This window comes from Aulonocara sp. 'chitande type north' Nkhata Bay, linkage group LG9, assembly GCF_057382095.1.
Source record: "Aulonocara sp. 'chitande type north' Nkhata Bay isolate Kocher_YH1m ecotype deep benthic linkage group LG9, A_spYH_male_GT1.1, whole genome shotgun sequence".
Taxonomy (NCBI): Eukaryota; Metazoa; Chordata; class Actinopteri; order Cichliformes; family Cichlidae; genus Aulonocara; species Aulonocara sp. 'chitande type north' Nkhata Bay.
Window position 1 is genome coordinate 24899822 of NC_141352.1, and position 25352 is coordinate 24925173.

Genomic DNA, 25352 nt, shown 5'->3' on the forward strand with positions numbered 1-25352 from the left:
ACTACTGCTGCTGCCACTATTACGGGAGGTGAAACCATTTTGGTAGAGTCATTTTCATGAGAAATTTACCTTTTATACATCAAAGAGAAAATCCATGAACTGAATTAGTCATAACAGTAAAGTGCAGTGAAAGCTTGCCCTTGAGACACAGAGCGCATCCTCCTATGTTACATCTTCACGAGTAGATTCTTCTACAAGGACCTGAGCATGCTAAACAGTGCCCATCCATGCTGGTAAAAAAACGCTGATGGTCTTCCAAAGACATAAAAAGAGCCAGAACAAACAGAGAGAAAAAGGAAACAAACATCTGAGGCGACGTAATTATCTGTCCGTTGCAGATGTGCAGAGATTTCCCCTGCGGGATTGTTAATGTTAATCGGATTAGCTGAGGCATTAATACGTTCCCTCAGGCAGCGGCGAAGACGCAGGCATGTGGATATTTTTGCTCACTAGGTTCGAGTCAGTTAAGGGACACAGAGGACCCCACGGGAGGAACGGTGGCCCACATCTTCATCTGCTCACAGAGTCTGGAAGACCAACTGGAGAAACTTCTGATTCAAACAAAGCATGAACAGTTTGACTCGATTTTGCAAAAGGAACGTTGTGCTGAGGAAATAAAGACTTAAAGAGTGCTGAGCTGTTCATTTTCAATACATACAAGGTGCTTAATACTATATCTACTGTCAATATGTTTTTTAAAAGCCTTTTTTTTAACAGGTGGGATTAACATAAATATCTAAACGATGTGTGACTGCTCCTCAATGCGTTACCTTTTTCACAAAATAAAGAGCAGAGGAACAGGAGCTGATAAAAAGATAGCCAGGCTGCCGCCGAGCAACTTGCTGACGCACGTTTGGCTCCACGGGGACAGGAGAGGGCACAGGAACAGGAGTAAAAATGCACAATGGGAAAACACAGCTCAGGACTCCCTTTTAGATAAACTACCAAATAGCATCTGAATCTCCATCACGTGCCAGTTTTAAGACTGGTGTTGTTTGTGATGAGACGGAAACGGGGAGGTGTTATCCGCCACATTCTTCCCTTGAGGGCTGGCTTTAAATGATCTGAATAAGCTGTCATAAAAAACTTTTTTTACACATTTAGCAGTCTGAGCTTCTCTTTTAATGGTGCGATCTCACCTCTGGTTATTTTAATGGCTCACAACAAGAAACAAAAAGTGATGGATATGTACAAACATTTAAGACATCCTTTTCATCCTTCTCTCCTGCAGTCGTGAATTGGATAATGGATGGATGGTGTGTCGTGTTCATCTTACTACAGTTCGAATGACAGATGATGAAGACATTAAAAGGTAATACCAAATCATTTTGATGATCGCTGCTGATACAAACATGGTGGAGAGGTCTAGTTCAATGACTTCAATGACTTCTGGCTTCATCGTACTTCCTTTGACTAACTTTCAAAGTGGTCACACCCATTACTAAAGTATCTTTTTGGATGATTTATCCAATTAAAAATAAGAAAACAAACAAAAAAACTACTGGTAGTGGTTGATGCTGTTTAATGCTGTCTAGCTCAACATTTTGAGGACTTCCTTTTGGAGCCACCCTCATGTGGCCATTTAAGGAACTGCACTTTTTGATGCTTCTCACTTGGCTTCATTTTTCAGCCTCAGAGGTGGTCACTTGTCCACACGTGTCTTCAAAAATTCTCAGACCAAAAGGCAAAAATAAGTCGCTATTGTCAGACATTACCATGACCCTCAGGTTTCATGATGATCTGCAGAAATTACACAATCAATTTATGCTGGCACAGTACTTCCCATCAGTAAGGTTTCTGGGAAGTTACTGGCCCCGATCCTCAGACAGGTTTCTCTTAATGTTAGTGGGTATAAAGAGTAAGATCAGTTTCTGCCCTCCTTCTCTTTTGAAACCTTCCATTAATAATCGATGTTAAGTGCTGGGAATACTGGATTCAGCGTTGTGGGGAGGGGAAGGAAAAGGATCAAATGTTATTGGTGAATATGTGTGTGTGTGTATGGTGTATATGCATGCAAGTGAGGTACAGTATACCTATCTAATGGACATCAATATCAAGGAGACAATTATGAACTAATATCAAGCCTCTATCTCAGCCCCATTTGCCTTGTCGTTTGCTTACAACATAGCAAAGGCTTCAGCTGAGCTGAGCAGTCCACTTTCCAGTTTTACTTTTTTCATTTCTTGAATCTCATCCTATTGCTATTTGAGATTTTAAAAAGTGCTAGTTCTTCTGTCAGTTTGCATGCAACAGATTTTGCAACTAGTAGTGAAGACATTTAGATAACGTAGTTTTTGTTTTGTTTTGCTTTCAGGCAGGTAGGTGAATATGTCCCAGCTGGATAAACGCCTAGATCAAGGGTCAGCAACCTTTCACACCCAAAGAGCCATTTGGACCCGGTTTCCACGCAAACGAAAACACTGGGAGCCGCAAATACTTTTTGACATCTAAAATGAAGATAACACTGTATATATTGTTTTTTACCTTTATGCTTTTTGTGAACAACTAAGGTGTGTTGCTTATGAAATCCATGAAGTGCTACAAAGAAAGTTACATTTTATTTATGTAATTAACACATTTTGAACTCTTAAAGAAATATAACCAAAGGAAAGACACCCAGCTGAACTAAAATGATCCATGTAGCAAACAAAAACTGTTGTGAGCCGCCACCCTTATATTGCCTTTGGGCTTTTGGAGCCTTGACCTGACTTTTAAAAAATAATTGGAAAAAAGCACTATGCTGCTAAAAGATGAAAAATAGATATTTGCAAAATTCTGCCTAAATATGTATTTTACCTGGTTAATGTGTGTGGTGGGGCGTGGTCTGCAGGGCCGCTGCAGGGGAGGCGGACGCACCTGAGCGGCACCCGCAATCACGCCTCGCCGCCTTAACGTCTGTGCTATCTATGCTGTTGTTGGTGTGTGTCGGGCTGTGAGCTGCAAAGCTACAGCCGGCTGTATGCGTACAGCAACTGTGTGTGAAAAGGGGTCAATAAAGAGATTCTGAAAAGCGTGTTCATGGAAACATCATCGGGTCTGCCGTGATATGTTTACAATGGGACTTCTGCTCCTGAACCTCTGTGCACAGCGTCTGCAAATCGGGGCTTTTATCTTTACGCAGGACTGTAAGCTGTCATCTGTGAGGCGTGAGCGGTGTTTGTTTTTAACATAGTTCACGGTGGAGAATAGCTGCTGACATAATGTGGATCCGAAGGTCCATAATTGGCCTACCTGGGGTTGAAAGTCTCGATAAATGCACGGCGGGTACACCGGCTTCCGCAAGTGTGATGCTTATTTTGAGCGATGAAAAAATAATAGAATATATTTGTATTTTTATATTTCAATATCACAATAATCTTCCAATTTAGAACTACAAGTTAAAAAAGAGAACTAACATAAGTAAAATACACTTCAGCTAAATACTTCTAATTTATTTTCCCAAACCACACGGAGCCGCACTATAAGGACTAAAGAGCCGCATGCCACAGGTTGCCGACCCCTGGCCTAGATGATAAAGTTTTATCTGCTGGCCTGGTCTCCAGGCTCTGCAGACACCTGACTTATCACAACCTGGTTCTGCACCTGCTCTCTAAAACAAAGTCTTATCATGTGGAAGCTACAACACAACACAAAGTGTTATACAGACATATACCTGAGATGAGCTTTCATATGCAAATATAAATATTTGAAGTTGTAAAAATGCACAACTGAATATTTTTAAGAGTTCTGGAATCTTCTATGTCACTGAATTTTGACTTAAATTACAAAAATCTAAAATAATTTGCTGCTACCTTTTTTAAACAACAAATATTCTTGTTATGTGTTATTATCCTGTTAACCAATTAATAATAACTAGGAGCAGTTGGATATTATGGGACATACACATATGCTTGCTTACTAGTTTGGTCACATAAGTAGTATGTAAAAAAAAAAACAATAACAAAAAAACAAAAAAAACAAAAACAATGGTAGTGTCAACAGCTAATGCACTGAGCTGCTGCCACTGGAATGGCTGATTGAATAGTTGAATTACTGAGCAGTTCAACAGGTTTACTTTTCTGTGCATTTTGTACCAGTGGGTCAAGCATCTCTTTGACATTTTCCTTTTCAGATGAGCCACAGTACTAGCTACATATCCAGCATTGCACTAAGTGAGGATGTACAACTATTAACAAAATAATCAACTTCTGTCGGAGTAAAGTTTAAGTAGCTGATTCCCACTCTGCTGGTACATGACATGAAAGAAAACAACCATGGAGGAATCGCTTCCATAGTTCAGTTATAGCATTTCCAGAAACAAAGGCATCTACTGTATTGAAATTTATTTGCTAGTGTTTTGTAATATAAAACATTGTAAATCTGAATGTTATTAAAATACTCAGACAAAAGAGAGTTTTTAGGGATTAATGTTAAATGTTAAGTTTCTATGCTATATGTCAGGACAAGTTATTGCAATTTTATTGCAGTGTTGAGGCTGTCATATTCTTCATAAAGATGAGTGTTAATATTACCCAGAATAATTACTTAATCTAAACTGAACAAGTAAATCAGATTTAAAAAAAAAAAAGTCTGAGAAGTTGAAAAGTCTTACCTACACGGTATTTTTGAAAACACAGCTTTTTCTATCCGTTTGGGCCTTTTGTCCACACGTAAACGGCGTTTTGGATTACTGAAAATGGAGATTTTTAAAAACTCCTGCCAGGGTGGAGATTTTCGAAAAACTCAGTTTATGCGTTTACACGTGGACGAGGAAAACTGAGATTTAGTCACGCAACGTCAAAGCTGTGCGCCTTTTTTGACGCTGTCCTTCGTCACGTTATTGTTTACCTGAGATGAATTTCTACAATGGCGGATATAGACAAAATACTGTTGCTGATAATCTTAGAGATCTTAGAGATATTTTTTCAGAAATGGGATTTGGGATTTTTTTTTAAACGAAAAGGAAAAAAATCTCAGTTTTCCAAAATACCTGTGTATGTTTGGACGTAGCCTTAGTAAGGGCAAGGCAGATGATTCACAACAACTACTAAAACAGTTTTTTGAGTTTTTCACTTACGGTGGACGAGGTTATGGGTCTGCTTTTGAAATGAATTGGAAGAGAGCAACCTTATGGTCAATGCACTGTGTTTATTTGGATTACCTTTTGGTGCAGTTGAGGATATCTATATTTTATTCTTTCTTTTCCACTTAAATGTTGATGGTATGACATTTAGCACATTTCTCCTAAAAGCCCATTTAGAAAATTATAATGATTAAATAGAAAAATGATAAGAACTGACAATAGAAACAGGCATGGGACGAAATATATGATATATTATTATATATTATATCTATGTTGAACTAAGAAGATCTATGTTGAACAGTAAGGAGCAATGGGAGACTGAAAGTGCAGACAAACATGACACAAGCAAGATTCACTCACTCACCCACTTAGTGATTCAATCAACACTCGGTCACTTAATTTGCGGTTATCTCTCATTCCTAATCATCTCTCATTTCAGCACCCACCAGCTGGCTTCCACACTGAGATTCACTGGGTTGGTTACCCACCAGAAAGTGTCCCTGTTGATAGGACTGTGACGCAAGCCGGCCAGCTGTGGTGTGAGCATCAGCTTTCCAGGGAGCTATTGTGATGTTGGCTACTTTAACATTCTTTGAAGTTTTGTTATGTGTCACCGTTTAAAAGCTGCAGATAGTCTGTGTGATATTTGTTCTTCAATAAAATCCAAAGAATTTAACAAAGGATTTGAACTCACGTGTGAGGTTAACTTTTGCAAAAGGGGCTATAATTTGGGGTTAAACGGGAAGAATGTCTTGTTATTTTGAGTAGAAAAAACGCAATAGGAGAAAATGAATCTGCAGGTTAGAAACTACTTGAGAAGTCTTGTTAAAATGAGACAAAAACAACATTATTATGTAATATGTCATTACTACCATTTGTACAGGTTACTGTACAATAGGTTTTATGGTACTCGGGTTTTGCTTTTGGATATTTAGACCTTAATGTGACCTTAACTGAAGAAGTCAGTTTTATCCTGTAAATGTAAACAGAACCTGTCATAGCAAACTTTTAACACAAACTTTAGCACTTTTCATTCCCCGAAGGCTTCATGTAAGAATGGCTGTACACCCACAACAAAAATATGACACCCAAACTAGATGCGCCACAGAGTGTAACAAAAATCATTTAGTGCTAGGACGCTTTGGATAATTAGCTCTCGCTGCAGGGCAAAAAAGAGATATTCAGCAAATAACACTTAAAAAAGGAAGTGGGTGGATTCTTTTATCAGACTAATGCAGTTAGAAGAAGCACTCCGAGAAGCAGCAGTGTGTAATTAAGTTGTTATGTGCAGACAATAAAAATGCAAATGCATAGGTGCAGGGTGTTTGGTGCAAAAGGTGAAAGCTTTAGGGATAGATCCACCTTCTTGTGAAGGTCAGGATGCCACAGGATATTGATCGCAGGGGACGACAGACCTCTCCCTTTGTGCCATTAAATCAGTATACTGCTTTCACTAAAGAGCAGAGAGCAAAAATTAACTGTGGTCTGTTTTCTTATGTTTTTAAAATCCTCTGTCTTCACAAAATAATGGCTGCTTAAATGCAGAGACAAAATTATTAGTGAGCTGAGTTCTTATGAAGCATTTAGAGGAAGTTTTCAGGTTATAGGGCAATGAGCTAAAAGACACTAAGGTGCTCTGTACCTCACAGTAACTCACACAGTCAACCAACTAAATGATCACCATTTTTCCTGAATGAATGTCTTTTGTCCTTTCTTCCTCCCCTCACCCCCAACTGCTCACGGCAGATGGCCGCCCCTCCTTGAGCCTGGTTCTGCCAGTGGTTTCTTCCTGTTTAAAGGAAGTTTTTCCTTCCCACTGTCGCTAAAGCGCTTGCTCATAAGGGGCCATCTGATTGTTGGCGTTTTCTCTGTAGTATTGTAGAGAGGTGCTTTATATTACATTACAATATAAAGCACCTTGAGGCAACTGAAGCTGCCCAAAAAAGTGATATAACTCAAAATTTTGAGTTAGTATCTCATTAGTTATAACTGTAAGTCAAAATTTCAACATACTAACCTGACATTTTCACTTACAGATGGAAAAAACTATTAAATTCCAGTAGTGGAAAAAAGCTTCCATATGTGCTGGGCTCAGACCGCACAATATTCTGTCTGTTACTGTTATGGTCTGTGGCACTCGTGGGCTTTGTTGAGGGTTGTTTCACGTTTAAGTGCTCCTAGTTTGTGTTTCATATTCTTAAACTCTAGATTTCTAATTGTTATTATTAAGCTGAGTGGGTCCTTACTTCAGTTCTAGTTTAGTATTTATGGAGTGTGCTATTTAAATTTAGTTTTTGTTGTGTTTTCCTGTTAATTCCTGTTTGTCATTTAACCTGTGATAGACTGGTGACCTCTTTATGGTGCTCCACAGTCTGCATACGAACCTGAATTGGATGAGCATTTAAGAAAAAGGATGAATGGATAGACATTTTGCCCGAGTGAGACCTGTGAGGACTACGACTAAAGCAGATATATAACCTGTCGTTCTCCATAGTTATTACATTAAATAAAATTCAGATATTTGTATTAGAGCTATGGCTCCATTCCCAGACCTCCTGTCTCTCCAGGAAATACCTCAGCACAAACTTGAGCAGATATCAATCACAACAGACGCCATCGGATGCAGAATGAAATATGCGCTGGGAACATGGTATGTTGCAAACCAGCTTGCAGAGCACAGCAACTTTGCATAGCTGAAGCAGGTTAATTAAAACACTATACATGACTGTGTGTAAAGGTATCAAGAGATAAGAGCCAACCCATCAGCTGATGTTAATCTCACATGAAGATTAACCTCCTAAAACCCAAACTCTTCCACGGCATGCATTTTTAATTTCTCTTTGATAAATGGGCCGATTGGGACCTGATGAATGTAAAAACAAAGAATTACCAGATTTTTTTAACCTAATTTTTGTTTCCACATATGAGGATATTTGTTTAAAATTTCGATAGAACAGTAGCAGTATAATGTCCTCGTAAGTGGATATCAGGCCCTTGTAGAGTAACATTGAGTATTTTGGTCTAAATAACCCAAAATGTGATGTGGACGCCAGGTCCTAAGAGGTTAATCTTAGTTTTTGAGCAGTTTTACTGTAGTCACAGCAGTGTTTGCTGAATCATTGTTAGATAGCTTCATACTGTAAAGGTCTTACTATTTATTAACAGATTTTAAAAAATAGCCTGCAACAAACTTTGCGTAATACAAAATTACAGTTTGAATTATTTTCAGGGTTGCCAGCGATGACGGGTATAAGAGCAACATCATCCTAATGGAGCACTTACCGAAATGAAAGTGCAGAAATACAACATCATATATTAGTCATCTGTCAATTATGGAGTATAAACACATCACAATTTAGGTTCAAAAACGACTAACACCAAGCGCTAAAAACATTAGCCAGTTCCAGTCAAAAGAACAGACAGTGCTGAATTTCAGCCTTTTGTTATCACAGTTTCTTTGGAAACTGCTACCAGCTAAAAGGGAGAAAAATGACTTTCAGCCATTTAGTGTGTCTGTCTCCATCTGAGTAGAGAATGGGATTGTGCAGCCTCGGGAATCATTCTGTCACAACAAAGCTCTCACGCTACTTTTAATGTTTTGACATGAAATGGTGACAGCCATGCGGTCCGCCCATGCCCCACTTTGTCCGGTCATCATCTCCTGCTCATTCCCCGACCCTTCTATTTCTAATCTACGAAACACCTTCAGTATGAGAGAGTGGGAGGGAGCTGCGGTGGGAGGTGGAAGCAGAAGAGAGGTGGAGTGTTGTAATAGCAATGGATCCATTTTTATATGAAAGCTGACACTGCCACATGGGAAGGGCAGCTTTCTGGAGGGAGGTAATGGTTTCTTCTCCTCCCGCCGCTCCCTGAGGTGGGCTGAGTGTAAATTACATCCAGCTCAGCCTCTGCTCAGTCAAGACTGGAGCTGACTTGCACCCACCTCCCACATTCCCTTCCCTTCTCATCACCAGTTACAACCTCAGAGAGAGATATTCCCATCTTGCTAGGACACAATGAGACATATCAGAGGAAATAGCCTGCCTGCATGTCATACAACTCTCTTTTTTTCCCCACTCTCTCATAGTTCTTGTCTCTCTGCTCAAGCAAGTAGGAGCACTTGAGCTACAGCAACGCATCCTCAGCTTAGTCTCTGTATGCTCTGGGAGACTCTGGATTTTTCAGAAGGAGGAAAGGAAGTAGAGTATGAAGGGAAGGCTGCACATGCACAAAACAACTCTCCAGATCCACTCAAGTCAGATTGAAAGTGTCAGAGCAGCTTGGATGGCAGGCAGAGCAGAGAAAGGCAGACTAACGGGTGGCAGACTGTGTTTCATGGCCTGTCAGGTCAGGATCCATTATCCTCTGGCCATACTGTTTCTCATTAGCCCCCTGATGCGCTGTGAAGGCATGGCTTCGTCCTGCCATGCATGGCAAAACCCCTAAGTTGGAATGAGGCAGCACCTTGGCCCTCCTTGGCACAAAGACAATGCCGAGATTGGACAGGTGGAAAGACAGGGATGGGGAAAAGGGAGTAATACCCAAAAGACCAGTGGTGGAAAACATGGGGACTCTATAGATTCTCTACTTTGCCCCAACCAAACGACTGAGCAGAAGGTAGAGGACTATAATCTCTTCTATTATGGTTAAACACATTTTTCTTTTTCTTTTTTCTTTTAATATTTATTTAGTCAAGAAGTGAAACTCTTGAGACACTCTTTTACAACTGGATTGTGAAAAGCGTTTGGAACTTTCACAGTGAGGATTTGGCAGATTTTTTTTAAGTAACACCCCAGTCACATAGGTCAGGAGACCAGTCAGCAACCACAAGTTGTTGAAAAAAAAAGTGTTTTCCCTACAACGGCTTGACAAGTTGTTGTTGACTGTCACTAGATGAAATTGGTTGCAAGAAGGTATACAGTGCTACACCAAAAACCCTTCTTGGATTTGATTGGTTCTCTAGCAGATCGCTAAAGTTGTCTATAGTTTGCATTCGAGATGCCAACTTGTCTGCAAATACTAACTGAGTAGTATTGAAACTGAAAAGTGCAGAAGTGCAGTGCAAACACTAAACAAAGACCCTTTGTCTTTGCTAAAGTAAATGTTGCACCTTTTGAAATATGTTGGTTGCAGAGATAAGGCACAACTTTCATTCTGAAGATATACATTCTCAACCAGCATGGCAGTTTCACTCCTGCTAGTTAGTGAAACTTGTAGTTTTAGTTTGGTAGTGTTTGCAGATAAGTCATCCCCTTCCTGTTCCAACATGACTGTCAGTGCACAAAGCCAGGTCCATAAAGACCTATATGAGCGACTTTGGTGTGGAACAACTCGTCTGGCCTGCACCTGAAGAACACTTTTGGGATGAACTAGAATGGAGACTGCGAGGCAGGCCTTCTCGTCAAACATCAGTCTCTGGCCTCACAAATATACTTTTAGGATAAGTCCAAAATTGCCATAAACCCACTCGTAAACCTTGTGGAAAGCCTTCCTGGAAGAGTTGAAGCTGTTATAGCTGCAAAGATGGGCTGACATCATATTAACTCCTATAGATTAAGAATTGGATGTACTTATGGACTTTTGGCAATATAAATAAATATGAAATACTGGTGGGCAGTAAAATTAAAGTAAAGTGGTAAACACAGAATAGAAAACAACAGAAACTCATCAGCTGCCTGGTTATTTAGAAGGGAAAAAAAGAGGAAAATCTAATTAAGACATGATCTCTGGGAAGTGAACTGACCAAAATCAAAAATAGTAAATTTGATATTATCGCTTTATTACCACTTTTACATATGTGTTAACATTTATGAATGCATGAGCAGCAGCGCAGGGGGTGTGGGAGGAAGAGAGCAACAACGAGGGCTGTCTCTGGGGCAGACTGCAGTGGAGTGCACACAAGAAGGGCTGGGAAGCCTCATATGATGCATTTACATGGATGTTACTGGTTATCTGCAGTGCTTTGTTATTTTTTTCCACCAATGGGTGACTTGGGTTTCCTTGCATTGAGTGGGTAAAGGAATCAAGGATGTGATTTCTGCAGGGGAAACCTTATTTTTGGCAAAGGTGATTTCTAATGTGTGTGCATATGCATGTGCATTTTTTCCATAACTGACTACAGAGATGTGGAAGAATTAAAGGAAGTAGATTTAATTCAACCCAAGTAAATAACCTGAATTTGATCATGAAGATATGTTTGTTTCTTTGGATCAGTAGTAGCTATTATATGAGCTTTAGTGTCCCTTGGCCTTAATTTTTCACATCTATAGAGCTCAGTAGGGATTGCCCACTTTTTCAGCATCCCCAGTCCTAAAAGTAAATTTCCCATGAATTCGATCATAGGAAAATAACGGGCCAAAAATAATGTCTAAAATCTCCAAAACTGTTAATTTGACGTCCTTTAAGTTATTAGGTAATTAAACATACTACAAACATAAGCCAGGAAAAGAGTAGGCAAGTACTGAATATTTGACATCACAAGTACTGAGGTGCATTGCTAAGAGCAACAGAAGCTAGAAGGTAGATAGAAAATAACAACAAGTGAAAGAACATCAACACGGATTAAAGTGACACACAGAAAACATGAGTAAATGGAGCACAAGTGAGGCAAATGTGGAAGAGTCTCTCTCTTCTGGAAGCTGTAGAAAACTAAAATAAGTAAAGTCATGTTCAGTAAAGCAGCTTTCTGTATTTCCATGTCTATCTCCCTTACAAGTCAAGTTTCCTATCTGAATGTGTTCCTGGCTCCACCTGAAAGGAAAACGCGCCGATCCAAACAGTCACTTTGCTCCAATCGAAGCCTCACCAACAGCGTCAATAAGAAGCCACAAAGACGCAAACTGGCAAGCTCATCCAAGGATCACATTGTGATTCACAAATGCGTGTCCATCTCTCCATCTCTGCAGCCAGACAGAAATAGTCAGTTTTGGCACTGCCATAGTTTTGCCTCTTTCCCTCTGCACTGTCTGTCCCTCCCTTCTCCCCTTTCATCTCAAAGCAGGAGGGAGTGGGGGGGGGAAACTGAAGTTATTGCATGTGACACACCCAGGAGAGAAAAAAGGGGGGGGAAATCGCATTACTTCACAAAGCTGAATGCCACAGGAGCAGAAAGAGATGTAGCTCTCCTGCTGCTTAATACCAGTGGAAATATTTAAAATAGGAGCAGCGGCAGCAACGGTGGAATATTTCTGAATCTATATTTAGATTGGGAGTGATGTGCCTCGCCCTCGCAGCCATGGCTCATGTGGGATTCACAGGGGAGACATGGAAATGCATCAGGGTGGAGATCAATCTAGCATGCTGCAGAGTAAAATGCAGAAAGATGTCTTTCCCCTTGCACGAACACACACACACACACACAATCGGGCCAATATATCATATATTATCAAAACAAGTTCTGTCGTGTTCAGGCTGATGGCGGACGATCAAACTGAATCCTCCTGCATTTATTCCACAAGAACATTTCAAAGCATTGTAATCTCTAAATGAGGTAGGATTTACAGAGTGAGCTACAAAGTCAAATTCCTTTGTACAGCCTCTTTACAAGCCATCTATTTTTAGCTTCCGCTGCCATCACTACTCCAGCTGGATGCAAGAATATCATCTGCTATTCATTCATTCACTAACCAATAACCTGACTCCCGGGCTTGCTTTCACTCGCAGATTTCAAACATTATTACTTTCCAGGATCTTGTCACAGCAAATTGCATTGATTATTCGGCTCTACATCAGTTGGCTTTAATTACATTTACTTTGCATTGCTTCGCTAAGCATATATCTCCACGTGATTGCGACTAAATTACAATTAGCCAATGCCCCGTGCTCCTGGGAGAAAGACATAATGGTGGTTTCATGTAAATCAATGGCATGTGGGTGTTCATCTGCAAAAAATAATGAGGTACTGCAGAAGCTGGCTGAACAGTGTCACTGATAAACCTGAATTGATTTTCACTGGTATAGATTGCATAACACTGTTAGACATAATTTTTTTGGTAAGTAAAATAAAGAAAGAGCCTTAATCTGTCGCACAGCTTACAGCTTCAGTGGATATTTTACATGGGTGGAATTACATTTATTCTTATTTAGCACTATTCAAAACTTATACCACAAGTGACAATCCAATATGTTTCTTATTTTCTACTTCAATTTCTCCCTGAATTATAAGAAATCCATTTCCAAAGCCCATTAACACACTGAAGAAGCTTTAAATCTTAAAATAGGATCATTATGTTTATTTATATCCCTTAGTTGCTGTCACATTGATACCCTTTTACAGTCTAAGTTGTTCATTTTAAAAATGGACACCATTTCAAACAATCAGGTCAAGAGAATTCCAGTGAGCCAAAAACGTCTAAAATCAACGTGCTTAAAATATGCAACGGGGGTTAGAGACCATCTCAATCTGACTCTGAGTCCTAAAACTAAAAACCCCTCCAATCAAAAACCAATAAAAGCCACAATTTCAACACAGTGTTTATGTCTGTGTTTGTGGGTGACACATATTTCTTAAATAAATCATACAAAATATACTTTGTAACAGAATCAGTTGTCTCTCCACTGAGCTTCTAATTACTTGGAAATACTCAAATGTTTGAAAAAAGCAAAACCATACCAGGTACACACACTGAAAATCAAAAAATCAGACAATGTCCAAAAAAGCCCTTTAAAGGCCTCTGGAAAGCCTGAAAAATTACTGCTCTAGACTACTTTAAAAATGAAGAAAAAAAAAGTGACTCCTTGGAAACAAAACATAAAGAAGAGAAGACTTTTGGACAGTACTGTAGGTATGGGCAAATCAGTATTGACACCAGCATTGGTAATCCAATTGGACTGAGGGGACCAACATTGTTATTTCAGCTTAGACATATCTGAAGTGAACATCTGAAGCCTCAGTAAACTACCAGCATAAAACAGTTTTCAGCCAGCTGCACGTTCTGGAGTGTCAGACCAGATCATGGAATACCAGCAGCTGCAGTCCGAGACTGTGGAGTTAGATCCTGCCACAGTAGAAAACTGATGAGTTCACCAGTGCTAAAATACAAGTGTGGGGATTGCCCAATTGTATATTGATCCCATCAGTGTCTCAAATGGAAGTAAATCTATATCTAATAATAACATAATAATAATATATATTTAAATACTTGGTGTCTAGTAATATATTTAGGAAGCCGGCCCAAATAAATGTTAAATATGTATATACTAAATTTTACTTATTTAGTTGTTTTTTTCCGTCAGTGATACAGCTAAACAATTTAATTCATATTCATGAATATGACCATGTATCTGTTCGGTTTGTATCTGTGAATTTTTATGTTATATTCATTCACTGATGCAGGTATATATTATAATATATAAATGAACATATTTCAGCTGTTTACTTCTCATTCTTTTGATTGGGCGCACAGTGCAGTGTTTTTTTTTTTTTTACTTTATCAAAATCAGTGAGGTCGCATGAGGAAAAATATCAAGCCACCCTTGCTCTAAATGGTCAGTTTTGTTTTATTTTATTCCTATATCGCTCTGGGATTAGCTCGTTTCCTTATATGGGCATTTCTGAGACGTGAAGGCGTGGCTTAGTTTTGTTTGGAGAAGCCAGGCGAGGGGCTGCCAATTAGAAGATACTTTCAGGAGGTGAGGATTAAAGAGACAGGAGCCTGGTTTTGTTCAGACAGAGAATGAACTGCAGGACTGTATATACTAAAGATACAACAAATTTTAATGTTAATTGTTAACTGTTAATTATGCAATGACGCTGCAGCAGATTCCAAGATTAGAAATATGGAGGTGGAGAAGGACACAGTAGGTCTTCTTTGAAAGTATCTACTCAATTATTTGATTCCTTGTGTCTTTAAAGCAAAGCGATTAAATGTATGTGTGAAGCAAAGAAAAAAGAAAGAAAGAATTGATCTCTAGATTGATGGATTAATAGATCAATGAATCGGTTAAAGGGAGAGTGCAGCAGGGGTTGGGTGTGGCTGACGTAGCAGAAGCTCAAGTACTAAATAATGAATTTAAAAATAAAAATAAATCTTGAATTCAAGACACTATTAATGATAAGTTTAGTTCAGAACTAAAGAAACTGGATCAAATGATGGTAGTTTGTGTTAAGAATAAATATAAATAATAAAGTCTTAAAAAGGTTACAGTAAAAATAAATTCTGTGTGCTGGTTTTAAATTAACACAATGCGTATGAAGCAGCGTGAGTGGCTGGTCAACAGATGGTAGTGTTGACAGGCTGCTGGGTTCATTGGCCAGCTCTGTGTACAGTTAGCAGGGGGTCACCAACAAGCCCTGGGATGTTAGTCTCTGCCAGTCCCATTTTATCACATGCACACTTCGGCTGTGAAATCCCTGCTTATCACAGCTCCATTCAGCTGCCACCAAAAAAGCACCTGAACAGTATGATTTATGAACTGGGGTTTGCACTGTCTGACAAGGCAAACAATCCCACTTTGTGCCGCTGCTGCAGATATGAAACTTTGTTCTCAGATATGTGATTTTGCTTTAGATGAATGAGCGACGGTGTGAAGTGAAGGTCGAGCTGAATGCCAGCCTTCAGTCAAGGAGAACATTTTTATTTTCAGCTCAAAGGAGCATGGCATGTAGATTATCAGCTAACACTTCAAAAAATGATTGCATGAAGAGATCCAAGGCTGCACGGCGACACATGCACAAGCTCACAAGAGTCTCAGGCTTACTGGAAAGTAGAGAAGCAGAGCCCCGCACAGGATGGCCTCCAGCAGGACAAGACCTGATGCTCTGATACTCTGTGGAAACACAAACACACAACAATTATTAAACTTCTGATTTATCGACCATTTAATATATAAGAAATCTGAGCACAAAATAGGAATAATATGTTTAGCCAACTGGTATCAAAGACATTCACAAGCTCAAGTTGTTCATCTTTTACTAGTACAGGGTGGTGGGACTAGTGGTGTTGTTGTAGCCCCAGGGAGATCAGTCAACACATCAAGCTATGATTATTTAACTTGAAATCTGTATAAAGCAGAGATGCAGAGAACCACAACAGCAGCCAAGTCCTGATTCTTTCAGTACCTGTGCCAAATACTCTCAGTCTGGTGACGAGAAAATATAGCAATAGCAAAATCAACTTGTAGCAGTGGACAGAGCAATATTAAACCATTAAACCAACCATTAAAGGATAAGGCAGCTCAGGAGAGACTGTGCTGGTGGAAAATTGTCGTTGGCCGATCCTCCAGGAAGGACCAAAGCCTTAACTAACTATTACTGAGGTTTTATTGGGGCCTTTTCACTGAAGAAAAATCCACCAAACAACCACATTTCAAAGCCATGCAATGGCCATAACACCAAAACAGTGATGTCAAAGAGACTCAAATGCTACATAAAGAGCAATTGTAGTGTTGGGTGGTTTGTCACTATGACCAACTTCAATTACATTACAAACAGATTGCAGAAGAAAGTTTTTCAGTTTTTAATATAAAAACATAAATGGACAGCTTTAATTGTGATGTGTGTGTACCGTAAACAGAAATAAACCAAATAACATGTACAGAACTGCCCACTTTTTAAAAGATATAACAGAAACAGGGTATCATTTAGGCGATTCTGTAAGCCAAAAAGTTTTTATTCACATTAAGAATGTATCACACAGCATGTCAAAATACTCAAGGCTGATTTAAAGAGGATGGAGGTTTGTTCCTTGTTACTTGAAAGAGGAGAAGAGCAAAGCAAAAGCTCCTCCCTTAAGCACTTTTTATAGAAGCATCCACCATTTGCAGGCGCTTTGTGTGCACCTCTTGTGTAAGATATTTAGCAACATATCGTCCTCTAATTGACAAGGCGCTTGAGGGGGGCTTTCAGAGAGCAGAGGACAGCTGTGCCACCCATTTAAAGATACATGCAAAAGAAAGCAAAAGGGCTCTCTTGGTGCACCAGATAAACTTATTTAATTAAATTGCATGAATGTAATTGAAAAGTCTGCAAAGAACTTTGAAACAAAATCTTAAACTTAGTTTAATGACATTAATTGGAATTATATAAGTAGCCTTTAAATTATGACAAAGCCCTGGAGTACCTGAAACATCCATCTGCTTTAATAATGGGGATGATCCTTTGATGAACTCTAGCCGTTGTAATGGCAGAGTCCTCGGGTGTGGAAGACAGAGCAGCTAGAAGTTCCTTTGTCAGGAATGTGGAGCATCTTCAGGCTAAACCTCAGATGTTTGATGCTCAATTCAAAGCTAGTAATTAAGACACTTAACTGACAGAAACAACGGGAGCAATGGGAGGCTGAAAAGTTCAGAGATTTAATTAGGTAGATGTTAAACTAAAGAAAAAATGTTTGAAATATTAACCATACAAAATCAAGTTTTGTGTCTTGACATGAATATATATTTATTTTTTTGTTCCAAAACACGAGACATTGTACGGTGTATTCAGGTAACACTGAACAGTGGGAGCAGTCGCAGTTTTCCCCATATGGTATCTCACTTTTTCTTATCCTGGAAAAGTACACAATACACACCCCGTTTCCTTCTGCTTTTTGTGGGAGTTTTTTCTTCCCACTGTCGTAGAAGGGTTACTTGATTGGGTTGTCTGGCTGTTGAGGTTTTCTCTCTAACATTGTAGGGTCTCACACCTGAGTTGGCTCCTGTAGTGAAATGAAACTGAATCTCCTGTTTGTCTGCTACGGTTTGCAGATCCCTGCAAGTGTAGCATCCTGAGTGTGTGTTGAGGTAGTTCTGTGTTTTGAGTCGCAAAGCTTTTGAATATTAGTATTAATATATAAAACACTCTGTTTCTAATGCATGTTTCATTTTCCGGCATATTAGAGCAGTGATGCTCAGACACCATCAACAAATTGAGTTGCTAGACTGATGAGGAATCTGTGTCATCAAAGTGCTGCTTAGTAAATGACTAAAATATAGTCTTGCTGATAACTAACAAATGTAACTCAATGCCCTCCACAGCATTCTGACGCTAGTCTAATTCTGGTACTTGAAAACTCCAGGACTGATTCCTGGAGGATCGATCTCTGTCTCTCTTCCACAGCATGTCTTTTATCCTGTCGTCCTTCTCTCACCCCAACTGGTCGCGGCAGTTGGCCGACCCTCGCTGATCCTGGTTCTGCCGGTGGTTTCTTCCTGTTACAAGGGAGTTTTTCCTCCCCACTGTCGCCAAAGTGCTTGCCCATAGGGAGTCATATGATTGTTGAGTTTTCTCTGTATGCATTATTGTAGGGTCTACCTTACAACATGAAGCGCCTTGAGGCGACTGTTGTTGTGATTTGGCGCTGGATAAATAAAATTGAATTGAATTGAGTTGAAAAGCCAAATCCCACTTTTAAAAAAGTAGTTACGTAGATCCAAGAAACAAAAGAATCACCAAAGAGATGCTACGAATTAGACTGAATTTGTAATTCGTGTAAGTAGTATGTACTACTTCATGTACGGAAAGTATAGACTTAGAGAGGGTTAGAGTCATAGGTTACGGTTACATCACAATAACATGAAAAAATGAATGAGCTCTTTTGATCAACCACAAAATTTGTATAGGTATCCTCACCCAGGCAAAAAAAAAAGGACAACCGTTGTATTTGAACCCAAACCACAATCTTTTTCTAAACTTAACAGAATAGTTTTTTAATCCTTTAAGTCCATTTAAAATCTCAAACCTGACTAAGTCTCTAAATTCCTCCACTACCAGCACATCCAGCCTGTTTTCTTTTTTTTTTTTCACTTTTTAGATAGAAATTGAGATCTAGAAAGGCGATACAGTAGATACAATGAGATGAAACTAGGAGGAGGATGATCCACTGTGGCGACCCCTAAAGGGAGCAGCTGAAAGTAGGTATGGGGCTTGTCAAATGAAAAAGCTCATTCAGGCAAAGAAAAACCAGACAAACACAAAAACAAAAATAAACGTGACTAATTCGCAAACTCATGCCATGCTCGAGTAAGAAACGAGTAAAATACAGTATTCTCCACGTTTGCTGATCATTCACTCTCTGTGACTGATTATAGGACCCCACCGTACCACAGGCAGCACTCTTGCATGAGCTAAATCTCAATCTTTACTTTGCATCACATCTTACATTCATACTCTTCTTTTTAAAGGTGCATGGTCTCAAGGTCATGTAAATAATGTAAAACTTAGTGAAGTTACTAAATTAAGCAGGGGATTTCAACCAGGTGTCATCATTCAAATATACATATAAACCACGCATCATAAGTAAAAGATTAAACAGATTGAATGGTGAGTGGTCTGATGTATGAATCAAAGTAAATGTGCTTTTGTGTTTGCAAACTTTGGTCGTGATCCAAGGTGGTGATTTTGACTTGATCTGAAGTGTTCGATTCATTTGAAATCATTTCAAAGCTTTATTGTGACCACCCACATTTGGAACTACTGTTTATTAGTTCGAGCGGGCTTTGATGACCATATGGCCTATAAAACATCAAACATGTTGATGTGATGTTGCAATTGTGAATTAAATTAGTGTAGATCTCTCTTATCCACTGTTGAGTCACAAAACTTTAGCTCTTCATGGCATTAATGACTACATTCTTGGTTTAAAACACATAAATATGATTATATTAAAGAAGAAGATGCCCTTTAATACCAATTCAAGATGACGTATCTTGAAAATCATTGTTTTATTATAACACCTACCTTATTCCTACGAAAGTGGTATATAAGGACCATGCTAATGAAGACGATCAGCATGCAGAGGCACTGGAAAGAGACCACAGCCATGCGAAGAGCGCCATCCTCTTGTACCACACAGGGGGTGTCATCTTTACAGTAGGCACAACCCTGCTGGCAAGGCAGGCAGTCACTGGAAGATCCCTCCTCTGTGTTGGGACTGCTATCTGCAGGTTTTCCCTTCCTCCCCATTCCTGTCAAAGAAAACATTGAAAAGAAGAAGTCCCAAAATCTTAAATACTCAAAGAAACAAACACTAAATAAAAACTCTCACAGGCTGATTTCATATTTTTTGTGTGTTCCAGGACAATTATAGCTGCATTTTTAATAATAATAAAAAATAAATAAACGGCCCGAAATACTGACACAATAACCCCGCCAACAATTTTCTGCAACTGAAGTTCATTTAGGCTAAAGTAGCACATAAATTAGTGCATTTAATAAAAATTAAAAATACTAAAAAATATCTGAATTCAAGAGCACAATGTGCTGAATAAATACATTTCTGAAATATTAAATGCAATTCCAACAGCTAAAAGTCACGGATAAATATTTAATGGATAAAATGACAAATAAGTTTAGCTTATTCAGTTGGCTAACAATAGAAATGAATTATGAAATATAATGAAGTAAACGTTGTACTCTTAGTTTATAAAGCAAAACAAAAGAAAGATCAACAGTTGAAAAATGCTAGAATTAATGGTGGGACTGATAAGTTGTTAACTTAAAATAAATGAGCTAGATGATAAACTGTCGTGTGAAAAAGAAAGTACGCACTCAAGTTTTAAGTTTTTACGTATCAGGACATAAAAAGAGATCATCTGGTCCTTAAGAGGTTCAAAAACTGGTTAAATATAACCTCAGATAAACAACAGGGCAACATATTACACAATGTTACAGAATATTTAACAAAAAAATGAATGTGTGAAAAAACTATGTACACCCTTCCTCCATCCATAGGAATCAAGAGGGTAAATAGCATTTCTGCTAATCAGATGCAGATCATCGTAAACAAGTCTGAGCAGCTCTATAAAAGTAAAGAAGGCCATCATTGTACACTAAGAAAGATTATTCACAAGTGAAAAACATTCAAGACAGTTGCCATCTCTTACCAGGAGTGGACATTCAAGAAAATTCACCCCTAGATCAGACTGTGCAATGCTCAGAGAAACTCCAAAAACCCAAGAACTACAAAGCTTTGTCCAAATTTGTTCATGCAACATGACAATGATGAGCAAATCCACAACAGAACAGCTGGAAAAGAAATCAAGGTAATGCCATGGCCTTAAGAGAGCTGTGCATAAACAAATGCCTTTAATAGAAATTATTTAATAGAAAACACATAACAAATAGAATACCCATACGCTATAAAATAAATCAGAATATAAAAAAGTACATTTATTAATATGGTAACACAATCTGACAGAGTTAGTTAGCTAGAAACAGAACTAGAAAATCAGTTTGCCAGTTGGTTGAAATTTTTTGCTAAAGTTGAATGAATGAATTTGAAACAATAATCAATAGTGTAGTTAAAATATTGGTTGAATGGTTTGATCGCTTTGTTATAGGTAAATATAAAGATAAAAGACTTTCACTGAATTAGGTTTTACACAACTACCCTTGACCTGTAAATCTTTTTGATTTGTATATGTGTTTTTTTTTTTTGTTTTTTTACTCAATAATTTGACATTCGACATCATATTTTGAAGAAGATAGGAACAGATGGTACAGCAACTGTCATTTAAATTTTCCTTGTTATTGAATTTTCCTCCAGATCTGTCCAGATGAAGTGCGTCAGTGGCAGAGTGAATCCCGACTGTATATATACTCTTCTTCGTCTCTGACCTTACAAGAAGCCATCGACACTGTGTCAACAAAAGGGAGATGGATCTCTGTGTGTGAACATGGAAAGTCAACACTGCTCAACCCTGTTCAGTCACAGGCATATCATACAAGGCTGATGACTTCAGCTCCCTAATAAAAACACACACAAAGACTTTTTTTTAAAAACTTTTTTGGTTTATCCTACCAGGACCAGAGAAGCTGTGAAATGTTTTTGAATGAAGCGTAGTGTAAACTAACTATAACCACTTCAAAAGTAGCTGTTTTTTATTTGCTCAAATACATTGGTCACATTGGGAAGTAGCAAAAACTTACGCAAACTTAAGAAAAAAACTCTCTCTCAGGGTAAAGTAAGGTAAAAAAAACAAAAAACTAAACAAACCCAGGGGGACAACAAGGAGGAAGTGGACTTGTTATTGGCTTGTATAGAAATCCCCTGAGAGATGCCCATGTGGTTGGATAGATAACACATTTTGGACTTATAGAGCTTTTATAGAGGCTTTATTGGAAGCAGGCATTGTCTCAGAGATTTGCAGGGATTTTGCCTTTAAAAAGAAACTGGCCTATTTTTCAAAGCTATGACTCGGCACATCATTGATCCCTTCAAAAGGAGTACTTATCTCGGTAGCATTGAGTCATTTCCTTTAGCTCATTCTCAGTGGTTTGTTGCTGCTACGTTTGAGTGACAGTCAAAGGAAACGCAGCTACAGTAACCTCTCTCCCATATTTATATGCAAGATACACAATGTAAGATCACTGTGAGAGAAAGGGAAGAGAGTTGCACAGGCTTCCTCTGCAGGAGTGTCAGTGATGTCCCCTTGTGGATTAACAGGCTTGTTATTGGCCCCATGGTGGGCCAAACTGCAGCACAACGCCTCGCTAACAGGCTTGCTTTTCCTCTCTATTGCTGGGTTAACAAAGATGCACACACACTGAGCTTTCATGCAGATTTGAACACTTGCACATGCAAGTTTGTGTGCCTTCGCAGCACAGCAAACAACACAAATTGGCTAAATCAGACAGAACATATATTTAGCTCTCTGTGCACGAAGTGTGACGTTTTAGAGTAAAAAATGGATGCAATAAGATGGTGGAAAAATCTGAGTGAAGGAAGGTAAGGGGGAGGGAAATGGATGAGAATGGGGGTAAAATTGAAACAGACACACGAGAACACGCTGTATGAGGTTTGAGTGGGATGAGGCAGGAGGGAAAGTGGATTGAAATGAAAGTATGGCACAGAAAGTGATGGAGGGCAGGTGAAAACCACTGGGGTTCTGTGTCTGCAAAAGCCTTTTTTAATTAACTCACAGCAGACAGAATAAACTGGAGAAAGTCGCTACCATTAAAAAGATATTTCCCTTCTCGAACCAGATTAGCCTCCCCAGGTACTGGGGCTACTTCAATTTTCAGACAGGGCGGATACGGTTATCGCAAATAGCTGACGGTCTTCGTCATAAAGTGCAGCTTTTAGCAGAGTCAGAATTAATAAAATGAACTTATTGTTAATTCATCTGCTCTATTTTAGTGAGAGAAAAAAGGATGATTATGTGGAAACATTTTAAAATTTCCAAACATTTGCTGCCCAACTGCTTGAAAAATCTGATGCTAAATAATAATTTTTTACCTTTGTGTCTCCTGTGCTTTTTACTTCCTGTTCCGCTAATTACCCGCTCTCACCTGCCTCTCATTGTGCAGTCAGTCCTGTGTGTCTACATATAATCCTCCCTTCACCTTCATCAAGACGTCAGTTTTCCCCCCATGTTTTACTGGTTCTTAGTGTCTGGATACGCCCTGTTTAGTCCAGTGACTGCAGTGGACATTGTTTTTTTCAGATTTTTGCCAATTAAGGCACTTCTTTTTCATTGTTATTCCACCAAACTCTACATTCTGCACTCAGCTCTTCTCTTCACCTCAGTCCAGGACAAAGGTTTTAACTGTGGACGTTGCAAATCAAAAAGTACGATAAACACAACTTACCAATCCTTCAGTTTACTCACATTTGTCAGATCTTTCAGCCACGTTTCATGGACTGCTGTGGCGTTTAGTCAGTAAGAAAATTTCCAGACAATTTCCAGAAAATATTAAATGCCATCAAACATTTTGATATGCACAGAAGTAACTAATATATTTAACAAAGGTGAATTAAAGCCAGGGTATAATTGGGCACATACTGGCTATAATGTACGCACTTCCACCTGTGATTTCCCTGCTTTAAGTCGTAGGGTTGTTCATTGTTAGCATGTTTAGCAACACTTAAACGCAGCCACATGAATAAAGTCTGCATACAAAGGAACAATCATCTTACAGTGACTGATTTGCCATTACTTACTTGTAAAACCATTGACAGCTACTCTGTTGGGATGATAGAAACCTTTCCTGCAGTGGCACTTGTACTTGTCCAAGACAAATCCGTGACCACGGATCGGCAAACACTGAGAAGAGAAGACCAGAGACAAAAATGAGTGCAGTTTAAGCTAGAATAAGTTTTACAATCAACAGCGTTTAATCGTGACATCTTGTAATGCAGACACAGACGTGAAAACTATTAAAATATGTCAATACCAAAGCAAAATGTAAAGCCCGCAAACCACATTCAGCAAACAGACTGAGATCAAGTGCCTTGCGGGAGGGACACGGGTCTAATTATTTAAGTTGTGAGATTCCTCTTTCTGTCTAACTGTGCCTCCTCGTCTCTCCATATTAAATTAGTAAAGCCTCTTCCATTTGATTGAACGTGTGATAGGAAGTAGACTGAGAAGAGCAGAGAAAAACACGAGGGGCGTCAGGGGGCACCCTTGGCAGACTTTGTGTGCTGTTTGCCAAATTACAAGACATAATTAATAGCTAAATTAAGAACAGACTTATTTGCCTGATTAGAGAATCGCCATTAATTCTATTTCTTGTGGGAATGAGATTTCATCATCTCCCCAGTACAAACACATTTTCCCCTCTCATTCTTGCTCTCCTTCAAAAACTCCTTTACTGTTTTTTTTTTATTTTTTTCTCCACACAACGTGAACATGTTTTTCTAAACCAAGACGATAATGACTTATGAATCCAAAGAAACGACAAGAGGCCCAGAATAGCAACGGTACTTTAGCTGACACTTGACACGCTATGAAGTGTTTGTGACCTGACTGAGAGATCTAGAGGAAAGGCCGGTGGCAACGTCAAAATGAAGCACCAGTCACTGTGATGCTCTTCACAGCGGACTGGACGCGGCATGTCTTGAGAGGCTGCTATTTCTGACTGTCTCTCAAGGTCCTTGGTGAGGGCTGAATGCATTTTTCAGTCCGAGAGTGTGCGCTCCTCAGTCGAAGCCTTGAGAGGCCAGCCAGGACTCAAAAGCCCAAGGTAATTACCAGGTTACTATTCAGTGGACAACTTCCTCAAGTAAATTCCACTGAAGAGGCCAAAGTATATGAAGTGACTCTTCACTAATCTGTCGAAGACGACTTGTCGTTTTAGTGGTGAGACCCTAGAAAGACCCTCAATCTGACACCCGTGAATCTGATTTTCCTCACCACTGTACTCAAACACTATATAATACCCACACGGCTCGTAACGAAGTAGATGCTTATTTCAAGACATACCCTCTATGTCACGTATCTGTCAAGTATTGGCGGAGAGACGACCCAAATGCAGGTAAAAATCATTAGAGAGCATGTCTTTATCAGCTAGAAAAACACACGGTCCGAAAGAGAAAACAAAACAGAATCACTGGGTGCTGTCTAGTATTTATAAAATGTCCTCCCACTT

General features: G+C 39.1%; 1 protein-coding gene across 3 annotated transcripts in view; it reads right to left on the reverse strand.

Moving 5' to 3' along the window:
• Window positions 1-25352, reverse strand: part of gpr158a (G protein-coupled receptor 158a) — a 92272-nt gene that overhangs the window by 21503 nt on the left and 45417 nt on the right. For all 3 annotated transcript variants that reach the window (XM_086306676.1, XM_086306675.1, XM_086306674.1), the window contains exons 3-5: window positions 23923-24025; window positions 19719-19945; window positions 15761-15829 (exon numbers count right to left, since the gene is read on the reverse strand). In XM_086306676.1, the coding sequence (XP_086162802.1) occupies window positions 15761-15829; window positions 19719-19945; window positions 23923-24025 (399 nt within the window). The remainder of the gene's footprint in view (window positions 1-15760; window positions 15830-19718; window positions 19946-23922; window positions 24026-25352) is intronic.